The 18211-nt window shown below is 41.7% G+C and overlaps 2 protein-coding genes across 2 annotated transcripts; both read right to left on the bottom strand.

The window, feature by feature from the left end:
• Positions 1-1372: 1372 nt before the first annotated feature.
• prokr1a (prokineticin receptor 1a) lies at positions 1373-5828 on the bottom strand. Its single transcript, XM_041933800.1, has 2 exons — positions 5401-5828; positions 1373-2078 (listed from the first exon to the last, which is right to left on the bottom strand). Exons 1-2 carry the CDS (start codon positions 5826-5828, stop codon positions 1373-1375), a joined length of 1134 nt encoding a protein of 377 aa, XP_041789734.1.
• Positions 5829-13221: 7393 nt separating this feature from the next.
• Positions 13222-17987, bottom strand: snrpb2 (small nuclear ribonucleoprotein polypeptide B2). Its single transcript, XM_041933754.1, has 7 exons — positions 17939-17987; positions 16699-16770; positions 15450-15622; positions 15222-15356; positions 14220-14255; positions 13701-13789; positions 13222-13624 (listed from the first exon to the last, which is right to left on the bottom strand). The coding sequence occupies exons 2-7, from the start codon at positions 16760-16762 to the stop codon at positions 13465-13467; spliced, it is 657 nt and encodes a 218-aa protein (XP_041789688.1). The 5' UTR covers positions 16763-16770; positions 17939-17987; the 3' UTR covers positions 13222-13464.
• Positions 17988-18211: the final 224 nt, after the last annotated feature.

Genomic DNA, 18211 nt, shown 5'->3' with positions numbered 1-18211 from the left:
CATCACTGAGTGTTTATTATGATTAACATACTCATTATTAAACTGACTCAACCTCTCCAGGAGGAATAAATCCAGTCTGAACAGGGTTTAATTAAAACAGTTGGGTTTATTCCACTTCCTGTTCACTTTTCTTTCTTTCTGAATGGTATCAGTCTGATTCAAAGCTCTCGGTAACTAAAACACAGAAACAACTAATTAACTATTAAAATGTGTCCTGTTGACATGCCACAGTCAGTGACTTGAACGGGTCTGACATGCAGAAAAACACCACAACAAACCTTCAGCCACATTCTGAAGAACCAGCTGGACGTCTGTCGATCAGTGGAAACACAGCAAGACTTTGTGCTTCTGTACTGAACAATTCAATCAGAGCAGAAGGCACGAGTTGTTTTCATGTTGGTGGGAAACATGTCTTTGTGCTGAGAAACGTGTTAATCTGATGCCACGTATCTCAACAACAGCAAACTAAATAATTTAAGCAAATATGCATCAATGTAGGAATAATTAAAATGTAACAAAACCATTAGAATTAAACACTCTCAAACCAACAGATGTGTTTGAATCTGCATCAAAAATGCACATTTGGTGTGCAGGAATGTCTGTAAAGTCTGTCTCTACATGAGTCTGAGTGAGTCCTCCAGTACCTGTTGCTGCTTCACATTATATGAAATGTCACCTACTGTTCATTAAATCCCTGCAGACACCTGAAGGCAGCAGGAAACAATGTTGATAAAGAACCACACATCGGACTGTTTCCTTTTTAACTTTCTTTTTAACCTGTCTGATTGTTTTCATTCTTCAAATAAATAACGGTGCCATATTCTCTAATTGTTGAGCTATTGTCCTCATGCTTCCCTGTGATTGGCTCAGCTGTTTCAGACCAATGAGGGCAGTGATGTGATTGGTTGAGAGTGTATTTATTAACCACCACTTCAGGTGGTTTGCACTGCTGCATATACATGAAGAAAAGTAGTAGGTGCTTGCAGCCCCACATGTGGCTTCTCATTTCACACCTTATTGTGGAACTACGGCCATTATTTTTTTTTACCTGTTATCCAGCAGCTGTTTGCACCTCCAGGTATTTTCATGCTCACACAGGTGTTTACTGTCTGCCTGGGATGAGAATGAAACCAACATTACAGTACAGGTATTTCCAAAACCTGTGCCCGGCTTTTCAGAAACAGAACTACAAACATGGCCCCACTGTTTTCTCCTTTGCTGTAGCCACACGCTTTGTCCACCGTCCAAGCCTGTTGGAAGCGCCGCCATCTCTTTTCAACTCCAAATATGTGTTGAAAATCCCACTTTGTGCTCCTCACTGATGTGGCGATTCCGTTGAAGCTGCAGCAGATCAAGTGTGCTGTTTGACCTGTCAGATGTTTGGCCTCCGAGCTCCTTCCGCATCCTCCGTCACTCGGAGGGAGGAGGTCCGTGCCTCCCCTTCATCCATTGACTTGCCGGCCACCAAAGCCACCAGCCTCAGTGGGAACTTGACGGTCTTCTTCAGGTGCTTGTTGTTGTTTCGGACACTCATAAAGCAGAGGGTGTTGATGACCCCGTTGCTCATGGCAATGCACTCGATGATGTAGAAGGCCACCAGGGAGTTCCTGTCCCTAGATATGAGGGTGGGGTAAAAGTCCCGCAGCAGGGCATAGCCGTAGTATGGCGCCCAGCACAGGACGTAGGCGACCAGTACCAGAATCAGCACCACTACCGTCCTCCGACGCCTCTGGAGCCTCTTCCGGATCTGCTCCGTCTGGAAGCCTGGAACATCCTTAAACCACAGCTCCCTGGAGATCTGGATGTAGCAGACAGCCATGACGGTCACCGGGCCAATGAACTCCAGAGCGAAGACGAGAAGGAAGTAGGAGCGGTAGTAAACCTGCTGGTCCACAGGCCAGATCTGAGCACAGAAAGTCTTGTAGGTGCGACCTTCCACATGTGGGTATGTTGTCTCAGAGGCCATGTAGGCAGAGGGGATGGAGATGAAGATGGGGACAATCCAAACTGTCAGGATGACACAGTACGCCGTCTGGTGCTTCATACGAGGCCGCAGAGGGTAGAGGATAGCCATGTACCTGCAGACAGAAAGAGAGCATCGCCTTGAATGGAGGCCGCATCTTTTGATTATCTAACACTTGGAAGGATGAAACTGCTTCTGTAGGCTTTCAAGTGGGCAGTCTGACTACTTCAGACTACTTCTGTGGAATAATCTATGTCCAGATGTGCATCACATCAGTCTGCTCCATACAGGAAGTAGCCAAAATGCGGCTAATGACACATTGGAAGATTTTCAGATACTCAAGCAGAGCCATTTCGTGACAATGAAGCAATATTAACATGAATATATATTCAACTATACTATAAATGATGCCTGTTTGCAACAGTTGTCATAATGATGGAGAGTGGAAAGCAGGAGTGGTTTGAAAAAACAGAAAAACATAAACCAAGCTGACCGTCACCTGTTAACACAGGTGAATCTGACATCAGAAGACGCTGCCTTGTTTCACACGAAGCACGTCTTGTTTGAAGCTGACTGTATAGTTTATATCTGTGGAGGGGATGATAATGATTCTGCTGCTTGAGATGATTTAGGGCTGTTTACAACGGCTGGTTTTTGTTCGATTTATTGTTAATTAGCTGCAGGACTGCTGTATCCTCGATCCAGAGCTGAGAGAAACACAACCAAACAGGAGCCACTTAAACATTCCCTGATGTACAGCGACCATCCATCTTTCCTCTCTGCAGATGCTACATGGTAGGCGGTGTCAGCCGAGATAAATGGAACGGCCTGCTGGTCCCAGAGTGGAACTACAGCTGATGATGAATTTGACTCTGAGTTTGAAGCTGAGGGGAAGACCAGAAGCAGCTTTTATGCAAGCATAATGTAAATTGTCTCCGATATAATCGATATATAAATTGTCTCAGGTCAGATTGTCCTCAGCGTCCTGAGATCTGTTCTGAGATCTGTTGGATGTGGAACAGCCATCAGGTTCCTGCACAGTATTGCCTGTACACCTACCTGTTTACTCTCTCTCTGCCAACAGACCTGACTCACAAACCGTTGCAGTTCAGCCAAACATAAGTTTGCCTGCTGCATGTTAAGGTTAGCAAGTTAGCAAGCTTGTGCAGTAGTTGGTATGTTGGCATACTGACTCTGGAATTTTGATCTATTATTCCACAAAGACAGAACTCATGCTTTGCCTTGTAGTCACATAAATAGCCTAAAATAGCAATCCTTTTTTAGCTTTTGAAAACTGGCACACCCAGGGTAGTCTGCACATCCTCGAGCAATAGACAGTAGAAGCAGTGAGCTAACAGCTAACACGCCAGTCAGTCTGGAACACGTTAGCACTAGTCAGTCACGGTAGCCCTCAAAGCTAGCTGATTCCCTAATGATCAATTAGCAAGCTATAGCTTGGTTGCTAACCAGTTTTTATTTAATAATCGTATTTCTACCATTATCTCCTGCCTCATAAATATGTTTTTGTGGTGCAGATCCCTTGTCTTTGATAGATCAGATGATATGATCATGTGGCAAGTTAACTAAATCTGAACCTGATGAGGTGGAGGAAGTATTCAGATCTTTTACTTTACAAGTAAATCCTGTATCGAAAATGTCACTTATGTAAAAGTATGTTAGTATAATCACTGTCTCCTCTGACTCTTCTACTGTTCTGCTATTGTATATGATATCATTAGATTATTGTGACTCATGCACTCATGTAAAAGCAGAGTTGATTGAGATGGAGCTCATTTGAACTATTTTCTATATGACTGACACTGACGGTGACACTGATTCTTTCCATTGTTGATAAATCTGCTGATTATTTTCTCCATGAATCGATTGATTGTTTAGTTTGTAAAGATTCTGAAAATAGTTATAAATGTGGTCGCAATGACCCAGAACCTAAAGTGACGCCTTCAAAATGTTTGTTTAGTCCAACCAACAGTCCAAACCTGAACATTATTACAAATACATTAAAACATTAAAAGGAAAAGCAGCAAATCTTCGCCTTTGAGAAGCTGGAGCTGGAACTGCTCATGGTTTTGTGCACAGTTTGCTGCACTGCAGCAGATGTAGAAGTGTTTTCTGTCTTGCCGTTTGTGATTATCACAAAAAAAACAAGAATAAGACCCTCTGCCGTTCCTGCACACATACTTTTTGCCAATTTGATGTGGTCACAGCGACACATTGGTGAAGCCGGTACAGCTGACATGTCATGTGCATGCAGGAGGATTCAGCATGAAGGTGGTTAGAGGAACAGAAGCGGGGAGGGAAGACTGCTGCTAATTGGGGATGTGGTCATGAAAGAGGATGGAGAGAGAAAAATAAAAGGAATGAAGACAGATGGAGGAACACAATAAAGGAAAGGAAGAGAAATGAAGAAAAACAAGGATGAAATTGGGTGTAAGAATCACTTGACAATGTACAGAATCTCCACAGGACAGATACCATGTTTCACTTACAGCCAAAATTTCAACTTCTACACAACAAAACTCTCAATCTAATGCACAGATTTGAGTGAGATTCAATAAACACATTCTTGATTGATCCCTTTTGATTTTAATGAACCTGTGACTTTTCCGCCAGCACCACCATCCGTACTCTGCAGCCTTCAGGTCAGCAGACAGAATCAATGGTCGCTGGTTGGACATGAGACGCTGCTTTTGCCTCCATCTGTCCAAAATCAACGACCTTTGTTTAAAAAAAAACATTTGTGGTCACTGTTAAGTGCATAATTGCCTCACGTAGAGGTATACTTTAATTAAGGGGGAGAGAATTGAATTTTTTTGTCTGCCTGTGTTGTAACTTGAACCTGAAAGTGCTGCAAAAAGCTCTTTTAAAAACATGCAACATTGCAGAAATTATACCGATGAGTGTTTTTAATTTTGTATTTAAATTCATCATGTCGCTGCTGTGCCGAAAGCCTTAACACTGACCATGATCAACCACAAGGTGAAATGTGCATCTGTGCTCTGAATGTATTGGCAGCTGTACGATGTGTTTAAGAGTTCTGGCAGTTCATACAACATAAGCCTAAAAGCCTGCAAGAATTTTGCAACCAATTATAAAATGGCTCCTACAAATAAGTGTCAGATTTGAATAAACTGCTGTAGAACAATTTAATGGTGAAAAGAATATTACCTTTACAACTCACCATTCAGGAGTGAAATCATAGTGCTTTTTGATATGCCAGATGGTGGCGCTATCTGCACCAAACTCTCATAATTTGTTCTTTGACCCATGACCTGAATTCTCCACCAGAACACATTTAAGTCTTTAAAGTGATACTAAAGATATCTTGAAAATTAACTAAAAACTTCATGGAAGCATCAGGAACCCAGAGGGCCAAGCCTGGACGGCTCTGTGTCTGAGGGATGTGCAGGTGGACCCACCTGTCCACGGCGATGGCCAGCAGTGCGTTGGTGGACACGTAGAGAGAGACGGTGCGGAGGTAGTTGGTGGAGGCGCAGAGCAGCAGGCCGTGATCCCACGACAGCTGCTTCACCACGTAGTAGTCCAGCAGGAAGGGACAGCACACCGCCGCCACCAGCACGTCTGACACGGCCAGGTTGGCGATCAGCAGGTTGGTCAGGTTGCGCAGCTGCTTGTAGCGGGCGAGGCTGGCAATGAACAGACAGTTTCCCACTCCACAGACCAACATGATGCCCACCAGGACCACCGCGATGACGATGGTGGCCACGAAGAAGGCCCGGCCCTGCGTGGTGTCCGGGATCTCGTCCAGAGGGATCTCATAGTCCACACCGTCACCGGCCAGGAAGTAGTCCGTCAGGGTCAAGCTGCCGTTGGTCTGGTCGGCCATTTTGGATCAGGTCAACATGCTCGGATATGAGCGTCTGCAGGGGTGATAAAATAAATAACATTCTGATCACAAGATCCATTTATCAGCTGTTCTGGAGCTTTGGATCGAATCACATGATCCGCAAGATGGAGTTTGCCCAAAGTTCCTTTTTTATGTGCACTTTGATGATTTCGCCCTTTAAACTGGATTGATTAGTGTGTGTGTGTGTGTGTGTTCATGGTAATGAAGGAAGATGTCAGCCAGTGCAACAGTGTGGCTCACTGATGTGTTTTTAATGGAGCTCTATGGCTCAGAGGAAGAAGATCTATCAGGCCGTGATACACACACACACACACACACACACACACACACACCCACACACACAGTACCTGTTAGAAGATACATTTACTGCTGGTTTGACTTGTTCACAATAAGAATAATACACACCACATCTTATGCTTTAACACCCCGCTGAGGGTGGCTGGACACTAACAGCCTGAACAGGTCACACCTGTATCTCAGGCCCTCTCACACACACACATAGACTCTAGATTTAGTGTTGGACAAACAGACAGCTCTTTGGCTGCCCCGTGTAACTCCACAAATCTTGGGTCTGAGTTTTTAGACGCATCATTTTCATAGTTTTGCTGACATTGTTGCCTAGATACGGTGTTAATGTAGTCCACTTGTTAGATTCGTGCTCCGGTTGGGGAATGTTGCATCTCAGCTCTGACGTCTGAAAACCTCTTTTACAGCTCCGGCAGAGGTTTTTATCACGTCAGCTGCATCAGTCCGTTTTTCTAAGTGATCAGTATTTTTAAATTAGTAGGCAGCAGGAGTCAGTGGATGACACTGTACAGGTTTAAAATAAATTCACCTTTTATCACGGCAGATCAGGCAAATCGTCACCCATCAGCCGGCGGATACGCTCATTGAGTTGTTCTTCACAGATTCATAGCTGCTGTGGGTTATATTGATTATATCAAATTAAAACAGGGGTTCCCCAAATTGACCTGTGTGGAAGCATTTTCACGCAAGGAAAATCAATACATGGGGGACATTTAGGGATGATTAGTTTTTATTGATCATGAGATGCTGTAAAGTCATAATTTAGAAGCTTTTCGTAGAAATAAATGTCTGTTAAATCATTATCTGACGCTGAATGAGGTAAAACAGTGTTGATAAAGCCCACTCATTTGTGTGTGAAGCTGCCTTCTGTTGTTTCTGGTCTGAGTTGTGGATAAATAGTCATTATGGCTGAACCATCAAAGGAAAGATCGATGACTCCTGACCATGAAACTTCAGATCACGCAGGCAGCACTGTTTGGATCTGTGGGAGGTGAAGTCCAAACACACACCTGCAGTTACTGTTTATCACCACAACTGCTGCCACAGAGAAGGAAATGGAGATCTTTTACTTTACCTGAAATTATAAGAGTAGCATCTCAAAAACCGACACTTTGCAGATCCTGTTAGAATCCTGACTCATATCTGATCATCAGAAATAAGATCAATTATGATTCACTATGATGCTGCAAGTGTACATATTGCAATGTGTACATGCATTTATGTTCTCTCTATATATATGTGTGTGTGTGTGTGTTTGTGTGTGTTTGGGTATATATACAGTATATGTATATGCATGATGGTTCTGTAGGTATTGTTATGGTCTAAGTTTTGTTTTGCTTCTGTGTGTTTGGAGGGTGTCTGCACCCTAGGCCTCTGTTTCTTTCTACAGCACTGCAGGCTATGACTGGGGGGCGTGGCTGACCTACTTTCTGGCTGTGTGCAGCTGGGCACACCTGATGGCACTCTGTAGCCAATTCACCTCTCCATAAAGACCGGCTCTTCCTCCACCACTCTGCCAGATAATTCCGTCTCATTCGGTAGTGCCAGGTTCAGGTGGCTTTGTCAGAATCCTCTGAAAATTCTTCCTGTTCTGATCATTTTGCCTGTGTGTTTCTTCGATAGGTGCCATGCCGACGCACCCCTTCTAAGATCTTCAGCCAGCCTCCAGCAGCGGCAGCCTGCAAAGTTTTTCCTTTGTTGTTTGAATTTGGTGCACCCTTTTTCTGTGTCTCTGGTGAGACAATAAAGACATTGACTAACTGCCTTAACGTCTCCTGCCTTTTTGGGTCCAGCTTAGCATCCGGGCCTTAACAGGTATCGCATTACCTGCTCCTTTGCACTCTTACACTCCTCTCCAACTTCCATATGTCCTGGTTTCCAGTTTACATGAACAGTTAAGCTTGTGTATAGATCTTGTATGTTGTTGTCTTTGTAGTTATTTTATATATATATAAAGTTCAAAGCTGCAATGACGGATTAGTCGATTAATTTATTTGCAGCTGTTTTGTTTTTAATAATTTCAGTCATTTTAAAAGCAAAAACACCAAATATAACGACTCTAAATCTAGTTTATGTCATTTTTAAATATAGATTTATGTGGTTTCGATAAATTTATGAACATTTTGTCCAGCAGTTGTTAGATTTGAAGCACAACACAGTATCCAGCTGTGTAAGTGAGACCTCAGTTTTTCACACTTCAGACTAAATAATACTGAAATCTGAGCCATTTTTTTTGTTTGTTTGTTTTGTTTGTTTACTTTTAACACCTGGAGTTCCCTCTGGTTGGGATGCCCAGACCACACTTTGGGATCTACCTCTGGGTTACAAATGATAGAAGGCAGAGAAGGAGACAGGCTACTAAAGAGACAGGCGCATAAAGAAACAATGAGAGCAGTGAAGAAACCTGCAACAGCTGAAAATATGAGAAAATGGATTTCTGCAGGACGCACGTGCTGAATCAGGCAGAATAAAACATATTTTCACACAGTTTTTATAGACGTGTCATCGACTCCAACAACAAGCAACGTTAAAGTTTTCGGGCGAAAATCTACTTAATATGCGTGAAATCACACACCCGACGTTCATGTTTCAGTCCGTTAATGATTCTCTACATTTAACAATGAAACACCTGCGCGAGAGAGTTAAAATTACATTTAGTTTAAACAATAGAGACACTGAGGCGACGCTCAGACCAGAACAGAGAAATGATCAGTTATGATACAGACCTGAAGCTGCTTCACCGCGCGCTCTGATCCACTGACTGATCCACAGAGCGCGAGGCGCTTTCACAGCATACAGCGACCCAACACACACACACACACAGACACACACAGACACAGAGAGAGAGAGAGAGAGACAAACACACACACACACACACACACACACACACACACACACACACACACACACACTCAAACACACACAGTAGTGTTTCCATCATTTTTGGGGACATTACATAGACATAGACATTCATCACCTGGAGACTTACCCTAACCATAACCATAACCAGTACATGCCTAACCCTAACCCTTAACCTTTAATGTATGGACATATATATGTATATATGTGTGTGTGTGTGTGTGTGTGTGTATATATATATACACACACACACACACATATATATATACACCACTATACTTGCATTTTGTCCACATGAGGAATGTGAGTCCACACAATGTGGCTGAGTAAAAAGATTTATGTCCCAACACACACACACACACACACACACACACACACACACACACACACACACACACACACACACACACACACACTCAATGATTTTGTTGATCCCTTGACTTTTCCTCTCGCACCGCCCTGAGGGTCACATTTGTGTGTTTCAGTGAAGTCTCTTAACAGTGATGCTCATAGTTAGCTGGTTTCAAGTCCATCTTCAATGGAATATTTTCACATTTTGGGAACTTCCTGCGAGAGTAACATGAGATGGTCATATCTGTGCGTTCAGTAGGCCTATAGAGCTGGAGTGAGCATAAGGTTAGCCTAGCTTAGCATAATGAATGGTGATAAGGAGGTAACAGCAATTCTTGCTCTGGCAAAAGTAAAAAAAAAAAAGAACAATCCAGCAACAATGCAAAAGTTACTTCCCTCTAAAACCAAACATTTTAAAGTTTTTGTTTTTATTTGGATTAAGCAAACACTTGATTAATTAGAGATCTTTAGATGACTGTTTGAACTTTGGACAGAGCCGGACGAGCTGTCTTCCAATTCTTCCAGCCTTTATGCTAAGCTAGCAGCCTTCCAGTTCCAGATCCATGCTTAATGCACAGACACAAGTGATATCAATCTTCTCATCTAGCTCTCTGCAGGAAGGTCAAGAAGTCTACTTACCAAACTATTTCTTTAAAACTTTATTTTAAAGTTCACCTGCTGCTTTTTACTGTGAAAGACTGGATACTTTTATCACTTCAGACACTAGAAATAATTCAAATGGAAGAATCTGAGAAGGGAGCATCGATCCTTGCCTTGATTGAACTCATACACAACCTGTGCTTACGTAGACACTCACACACTGTGTGAGTAAACACTGATTTACTATAAAGCGTCACAAGCCAAACAGGTTTGGAACTACTGCTCTGAAAACACCTTAATCACCGCTGTTCGGTTTCATGGCTGTAACGAACGCTCACACTCAGTCACACTGATACAGGATGTTGACATCTGGGGACACATTAGTCATTTGTTCCCAGGGTCTCTGCTGTGATGGATTCATCTGAACAAAACTACTCCTGACCACAACAATCATTTTCAGCAGTGCGATGGTGGTACAGCTCAGTCAACCAAGACTGACTCCAGATCAGAGCTTAGGTCCTGCTGGTTTGTTGTCATACACCCACATCAGACAGGACGGAGGTCTGGAGAACGACTTTATCTGTGCCTGGAGACTGAGACTTCTGCTGCTAAATTAGTGATTTGTGTGTTTTTAGCGCAGCTCTGCACACCCGATTCTTCAAACACAATTAAGAGTCTGCAGCCACATTAGCAGTTTTGTGGCTGTACTTAGCGCAGTGCTACATTGAGCTAAATACCGACATCAACATGCTAACATGCTCACAGTGAATGCACACATGGTGATGTTTAGCAGGTGTGTTTATCATGGTCACCATCTTAGTTTGGCGTGTTAGCATGCCAACATGCTTATTAGCAGTGAGCCGTGCGACTAGCATCACTAAAAACTAGCAGGTATAGCTCGAGTTAAGATTTGTCAAAATTATATGGATAGTTTTGAAAAGAACCTCTCAGGATGATGATGTTTCATGATGAGACCGAATAACCGACCTCAGAATAAAACCTTTCCTCGATCACACAACAAAGATCATTACCTGGACGTGCTAACTGCTCAACAAACACTGTGACCAGCAGAGAGTTCAAGATCAGTCATGCGGAGGAAACGCCAGATCTGATTTCACTGACTTACTTCATTGGTTCAATAGGCTCGTTATATCTTCTTTTTTTTCACTTTGGTTTTTATTGAGAATTTTTCCTTTACTAAGGTGGATCAAAATAATACTAAAACAAGTAAAAAACATGTAGAAAAACACATGGGAGACACTTTCAAAGCAATCTGTCCATATTCCATTTTCTTTTCCTCAATCAAGTTTTTTGTTTTGTTGTTGTTTAGTCATAAATATTGTCCATTTCATCCATTTCTCTTTGAACTGAGCTTCCTTTAGCCTTAAGCGGTGTGTCATTTTCTCCATTGTGTAGATTTCCTCTACCAGGTGAGTCCATTGTTCTTGTGTAGGGGTGTCTTCCCTTCCCCATTTCTTCGTGATAGCTTTCTTAGCTGCTATTAGTAGTATTTTTTACCAGGTATCTATCCTCGTTTTATCTTCTTTAACTCTCTCAGTCATCTACCACATCACTCTGTGTTTTGCAGCATAACACTTTTGACTTTTATGTTGATCTTAATCTGATCTGAGTTCAGCTGAGGCAGTAACAGGTATGTGTGTAAAAGCTTGCTGACCTTTAACCTGTCACCTTGCTGCTGTGATGTAGTGGCGTACTCCAGTGTGTGTCGGTACGATGTGACATCACTGATGTGGTTAGGCTAATAACAAGAAGAGGTGCAGCGATAATGACTGCTGTCCATTGACTCTTTCTGTCTTTGAGCTGCTGGCTGTACTTTGCTTTGCATGCAGCATTTCTTGGCTTTGAAGCAACAGGAACAAAACATTTCGGTAAGAATAAGGGTACAAGTGACAAGTGGCCCTCCCCCTTCATGCATGTCAGCAGCTTCTCTCTGCATCTGTTGCAGTTGTCAGTCACTGTGAGAGCTGATAACCTGTATATGTAGGTCTCAACAGTACAGGCTGATCTGATCCTCCAGTAAGAACATCCTCCATGGTCTGATAAGAACATTCAGCAATCACCACCAGTCTATACGTTCACTTCATGCTAAATTAAACCACTTCTCCCATTAATGTGAGGATGTCCACCAATAAACAACCTCCTCTTCTCTCATGGCCCATAAAGCCCTGTCATGGTCTGCCAGCTCGTTAACAGTCCACAAAAAGATGAAGTGTTGTCGTCTGGGCTCGTTCTGCTGCCTGTTGATCAATAACTCTCCTCTGGCCATACACATAAACGAGCAGGAACCGACACTGATGTCGCTGTCGGTCAACAAGGTGAAATATGGTTCTCATAACCAACATAACAAATGATGAACAGCTGTTGAAATTACACAAATCAATGACAGCTAGAGGAAGAAATATGAATGAAACAGATCTAAAACGCAATCTGAAGTCTTGTTCTGTTTACGTGTGGTACAGCTTTTAACAGCAGATTATTCCAACACATTCCCTTCGAACTCATAACACACACAAAGAAAGGGGAAGAGCAGAATCTGTCCTTTTAGATGTCATTTAAGGTGTCACACAAATGCAGAAACAGAGCTGTATGTCTGGATAATCTTGTGAGCTTTAGTATTTAAGATGTTATAAGTTCTACTTTTGGAATACAACAGGAAGTGACAAAATGATGGGAGTATTAAATCTGGATGTGTGACATAGAGGATAATAAAAGTTTTATAGATGGTCGTCAAATGTCAACAAGCATACCAACATCCACTAAAAAACCTGAACCTCAAACTATAAATCTGGTAATATTACACACACTATATTGTTCCTTTATTACCATGAACAGTCGTGTGAAGTTGTAGTTTATTTTGACTCAGTCCCACATACACCATCCTGCTGCCACAAATACTCACTAGAGCACCAAATGTGGATTAATCCACCACTGAAAATAGTCCCCAACAGATTCACTATTTCCTCTAGTAACTGCAGTGAGCAGCTGTTTGAGGAAATTACTGAAGCTTTTATTAATTTGTGAGGAACCAATGGACTTGGAGCTGAGCCACAGAGAGGAAGTCAGAGTGTATTGAGAGATAATAATATGTGTAATAGAGAATATTGCCAGCCCGAAAAGACACTGATTACATACAACACTTTAAGCATGATTTTATACTTTTAATATCAAAACTTGATTTAATAGTCAGTCTGTGTAAATAGAGTCCTGTTTGTTTCTGAAGATCAAAGAGGAAACTCACATGTAAGGCAACAATTATGCAAAAGCCTTTTATTTTACAAAACAAGATGTAGGCCAGAGATTTTTTTTGCTCGACCTCATAAATGACAGCACAGAATTTACCAAACAAGCAAAAGGAATTTAAAAAAAAAAGCTCTGTGGGATTTACAAAAATCAAAAGGATCTGGGAACACAACGGAAATCCAGGGACCGTCCCTCTCCTACTCTGAGTCTCTTTGTGTCCAGTGATCAAACTTGGGCTCTACTTCTTGGCGTATGTGATCTTCATGGCGCAGGTCGCTGTGATCCTGAAGCCCTGCAGTGCGTCTTTAGCCACTCCCGCCTGCGTGTCGCTTTCAAACTCCACAAAGGCGATGTCGTGTTTCCCGGGGACGAGCCGCACTTCCTTGAAACCAGGAAACCTGCAGGGGGAAAACAAAAACTGTCAACACACTCGTTGTCTGAAACAACAACACAAAGTCAGGAAGGTGAACTCACTGGTTGAAAAGCATGGAGAGCATCATCTCATTGGTCTCTTCAGGCAGGTTATTGAGGAACAGGATGTAGTTTGGTGGGTTGTCTGGCACCTGAGAAGACAACAGAGAAGCTGATGAATCATTTGTTAAAGTCAGTGCGAGCGCTGAGCCGATGGACATGATGGCCTGAGTGGACCTGGTCTGTTCCAGTTTGGGTCAGCTGGTGACGACAGTCGGCAGATAAAATCATGGTGTTTGATATGTAAAGAGTCTAATCTTAAATCTTTCTACACATTTGACATTTGCAATTGATGACATCACTTGAGTGTCGAGCAAAAAGTTTCTGGTGTGAGAACACTCTGGACACCTAAAACTGATGCTTTTTTTCCCCTTCGTTTTTCGCCTTTCCAGCACAAATGTGCAAGCTCCTGAACACATGAGGAAATGGTGGCATGTGCAGGGTCAACTAAAGACAGGCGCCGTGTTAACATTTCTTCCTGACTGTCAAAGTCTGATAAAACCACTTTGTACTCAGTCTTACCTGTACTGCAGGGGAGTGCACAGGTGCTGCCGATCCCTGTAAACAGCAAACACAAATGATTACAGTGAACAACATGTACACCAAAAATCACTGTGGCATTTTCTGTCTCGCATATTATCATTATGTGGCAACGCAGTTCAAACTTAGATAGAAAGTATCATTAGTGCACATGGGTAATCTGCTCATTTCTGAAGGCTCCATTTTGACTTGTCACCCATGAAAATGTTTGGCACATAATGAAACGTAAAATAAGACAAAGAGACCCTGAACTGTTGAGCAGCTGAAATCATCCATCAAGCAGGAACGGGAAAACATTCCACTTTAAAATTACAACAGTTCGTCTCCTCAGTTCCCAAACGCTCACAGAGTGTTAAAAGAAGAGCTGATGCAGCAGAGCGGTAAACTTGACCCTGTCCCAGCTTGGTTACGTGTTGCTGGAATCAAATTCTACCAAATCATTTTCATCATTTGATATGTTTTCTTTGGGCCATTTTCTATCAAATATGGGGGTTCAGTGTTTTGCTAATCAGCACATTCTGCTGCTATTTACATTATACACAGTATCTCAACTTTTTTGGAAATGGGTTTTTCCCATCAAAGTCCAGACTAGACCAGACCTGGACAGGAACTCCAAGAAAATACTGGACTCTCAATCACTGCTCAGCCTGTCTGCATAGAGAAAACTGTCATCTGTATGTAGCTTTTTAATCTGCTTGACTGTAATGAAACTGTAAAAATTTAATAAAGTCCTGAAATGAACGGAAACTCATGGCTCTCTAGAAGGTAGTAAATGATTCAAAGAGCTTGTATAGAAAAATGATCAACAGTGTGTTCTGTATATGAGATTTGTAACAAATTAATGAAAATGTAAAAAATTACTATTGTAATCATGTAACAGACGTGTTCTTATAATGAAACATAAAAGACCACATGTGAGCTGCTGAGACAGATAATGACTTCTGGAAATCTGAACTTGATGTTACTGAAAGAGGCGTCACTCACCGTTGCTGGTTTCTTTGTTAGGCTGGATGCCGTCTCCTGAGCTTTCTTTTTCTTCTCCTTCTTTTTCTCCTTGTCGCCGTATGTGCCTTTCATCTTGGCAATGACCTCAGAGTCAGTCTTTGCATACTGTATCCTCTGGAAAACAACAGCACACAAGTTAGTTTAAGCCCTCTCAGAGAGAAGAAAGAAGACCAGTGTGAAGACACAGAATCATTCTGCTCATCTTACCATGGGCTTGTTGTAGAAAGGGAAACCCTGGAGTTGCCTCAGTGCGTTGGTGGCGGCGGCGAGCTCTTTGAAGATAACAAAGGCCTGTCCCCTCATCTTCATGGTCTTCATGGCCACAATTTCAATTATCTGACCGAACTGAGAGAAGAGTGCATAGAGCGAACGCTTCAGCTCTGCAAGAGGAAGACAAGAAGACGAGATCAGCACAAACTCTCAGAAATTAGCAGAAAAGTGTTTGAGGTGATTTAGAAACAGCATCTTCATTACATTTTTTTTTTTTTTTTTTACACAAAAAAGGAGAGTACCCTAATCAGTAATGAAATAATGATCGTAAGTTGCAGCCTTGAAGTAATTAACAAACTGTCAGTTTGACCTCAATTTTAAATTAGGACTGCAGGAGTAAAGGATCTAAACATGCGCAGAGCATCAGGGCTCACTGAATGATTTGATGAGAATGAAAATGGTGACAATCAGAAGCTTTGACCTAAACATTCACCAGACTTGAACCTGAACCGAAGTGAACACCTATGGGAGAATAGACAGCACTCTTCACCACCATCATAAAAATGCCACATGAGGGAATATCTTTTGGAAGAATCTTGTTCATCCATCCCGTAAAGTTAAGAGACCGTAAATGTACGACACAGATCACAGAAGCTGGAGATTCGGCGTGGAACAATCCAATTACTATCACTTCTGCACAAAACTGGAGGGCTGCACAAAACTGGACACAGTAGTTTTGTCCAGTATATCCATTTGTGTCTAGTGTCACAACTGTGATGTGAAAGAGGTTTAGACACTGTGTTGGATGCTCCTCTCTGTCTATGACAAGGCTGCAAGGCTGTCAGTTACTTTTTGGTAAATGTTAGGCTAGTAAAATTACAACAAATAATGAAAAATGTCTATTTCACATTCCTAGAGCCCAAGGTGACATCTTTGTCTCCTTGTTTTGTCTGCCCAACAGTCCAAGCCCAAAGATATTTAATTTACAATCACTAAAACTAAGAAGATCAGAAAAGCCTCACATTAGACAGGCGGGATCCATACAAGCTAAAATACAGTTAGCTTAAAAAAAAAAAGGCATGATAAAGTCATTTCCAGGAAATTAAAAAAATATCAAATATCATTGCTAGATTACTACACCACTATTTGTTCAAGACAAAGTGTGATAAAAAAAACTTGGCATCATGAATGTTTACTGCTTTATAAATTGATACAAACCACGCAGGTTGACTAAATGTACACTTACCTTCTTTCTTGACTTTATCATTTATATTGTTGATGTAAATCGTGTGGTTTGGTCGGATATCCATGGTGGAGTCTGATGAAACAAAAGAGCAAGTCAACTTCTTCAAATCCATGTGTCAAATGAAGCCATCCGTCACTGATAAATACTAATGATATATGAGACATGCCCAGGAATTCTGATTCAACCTGTTATTGCACAGTTACCACAGAGAAGCTGTTAGGTGAAGCTCTGGCACAAAATATTCATTCACATCCCAACTGTTTCTTAATGTTTTAAGTTACGTTCAGTGGTGCGATATAACTAAGAACATTGACTTAAGTACTGTACTTCAGTACAAATTCCAGGTACTTCGTAATTTCATTACATGGAAATTTACACTTCTACTCCACTACATCTCAGAGGCACATATTGTATTAAGTGTAACTGCTTTAGTTACTAGTTACTTTTAAGATTAGTTTATCATGCCTTTCCTGTCCACTAAAAACCATGTATCTCTATGCATTGCTACAAAGCTGAAAACAGGCTGTTTTTCTGAGCTCAATAAACTTTTTGGAGATACGTGGTTCTCACAGGACAGCCCCGTTACAAACATATGATGGTCTTATAGAATATGATGCTTTGCCGTAGATTAAAGTAGACAACAGTATATAAAGCAGTTCAAATGAGCTCAACCTTAAACATCTACAGCAGTAAAATGCAACATACACATTAATGTAGCAGTAATATTAACCGTCAAACATCAGCTATTATAACGAAAAACTGACAGGGAACATAGATAGCTAGATAAGACTTTATTAATCTCACAATGGAGAAATGTACTGTTACAGAAGCTCTTTAGAACATACGGGGGGGGGGCATTTTACTGCACTTTTACTATTCATAGTTTTTGCTGCTACTACATGTTTTCTCACGTAAGTGAGGTTTTCAACGCAGGACTTTTATTTGTAGTGGAGTTTTCTCAAAGTGTGTTATTAGCACTAAAATAAAGGTTCTGAATACCTCTTCCACCACTGCTTCATGCAGTTTAAACATGCGTTGGCTTAACGTTGGCTGCATTCATTCATAACGTTAGCCTAGCAGCAGTTAGCAATGTAGCTAACTGTTACTTGTGTTTTCAAAATGATGAAAAACGGTGCTGTCTAACGGGAACATAATGAAGAGCTAGCTATCACCCGTCCCATCGATTGGGATAAACAACAGACAAGTGAGTACAAAACAAAACTCTAAATATTAAACTCACCTCCTCACCACTCACACCGCTCATGTAAAACAGGAAACAGAGACGTCTGGCGCCGCTAACGCCGGCTGCTGCTTTAACTGCTTTATGCTCTACCGCCACCAGCAGGTCAGGAGGAAAACCACAGGCTGCATATTCATTTTTAGGCATGGAGGTAAAATATTGTGTTGTACTGTAGTTTTTTGACAAGTTTGCTTAGTGCTGTCCTAAAGATGTATTATTACTTAGTTAAGTCATTACAATAGTAGGCAGATAGGTATTTATAAATGTGATGGA

Source organism: Chelmon rostratus, chromosome 3 (assembly GCF_017976325.1).
Source record: "Chelmon rostratus isolate fCheRos1 chromosome 3, fCheRos1.pri, whole genome shotgun sequence".
Lineage (NCBI taxonomy): Eukaryota > Metazoa > Chordata > Actinopteri > Chaetodontiformes > Chaetodontidae > Chelmon > Chelmon rostratus.
Note: the sequence above shows the minus strand (reverse complement) of the source record. Positions and strands in the feature narration are given on the sequence as shown.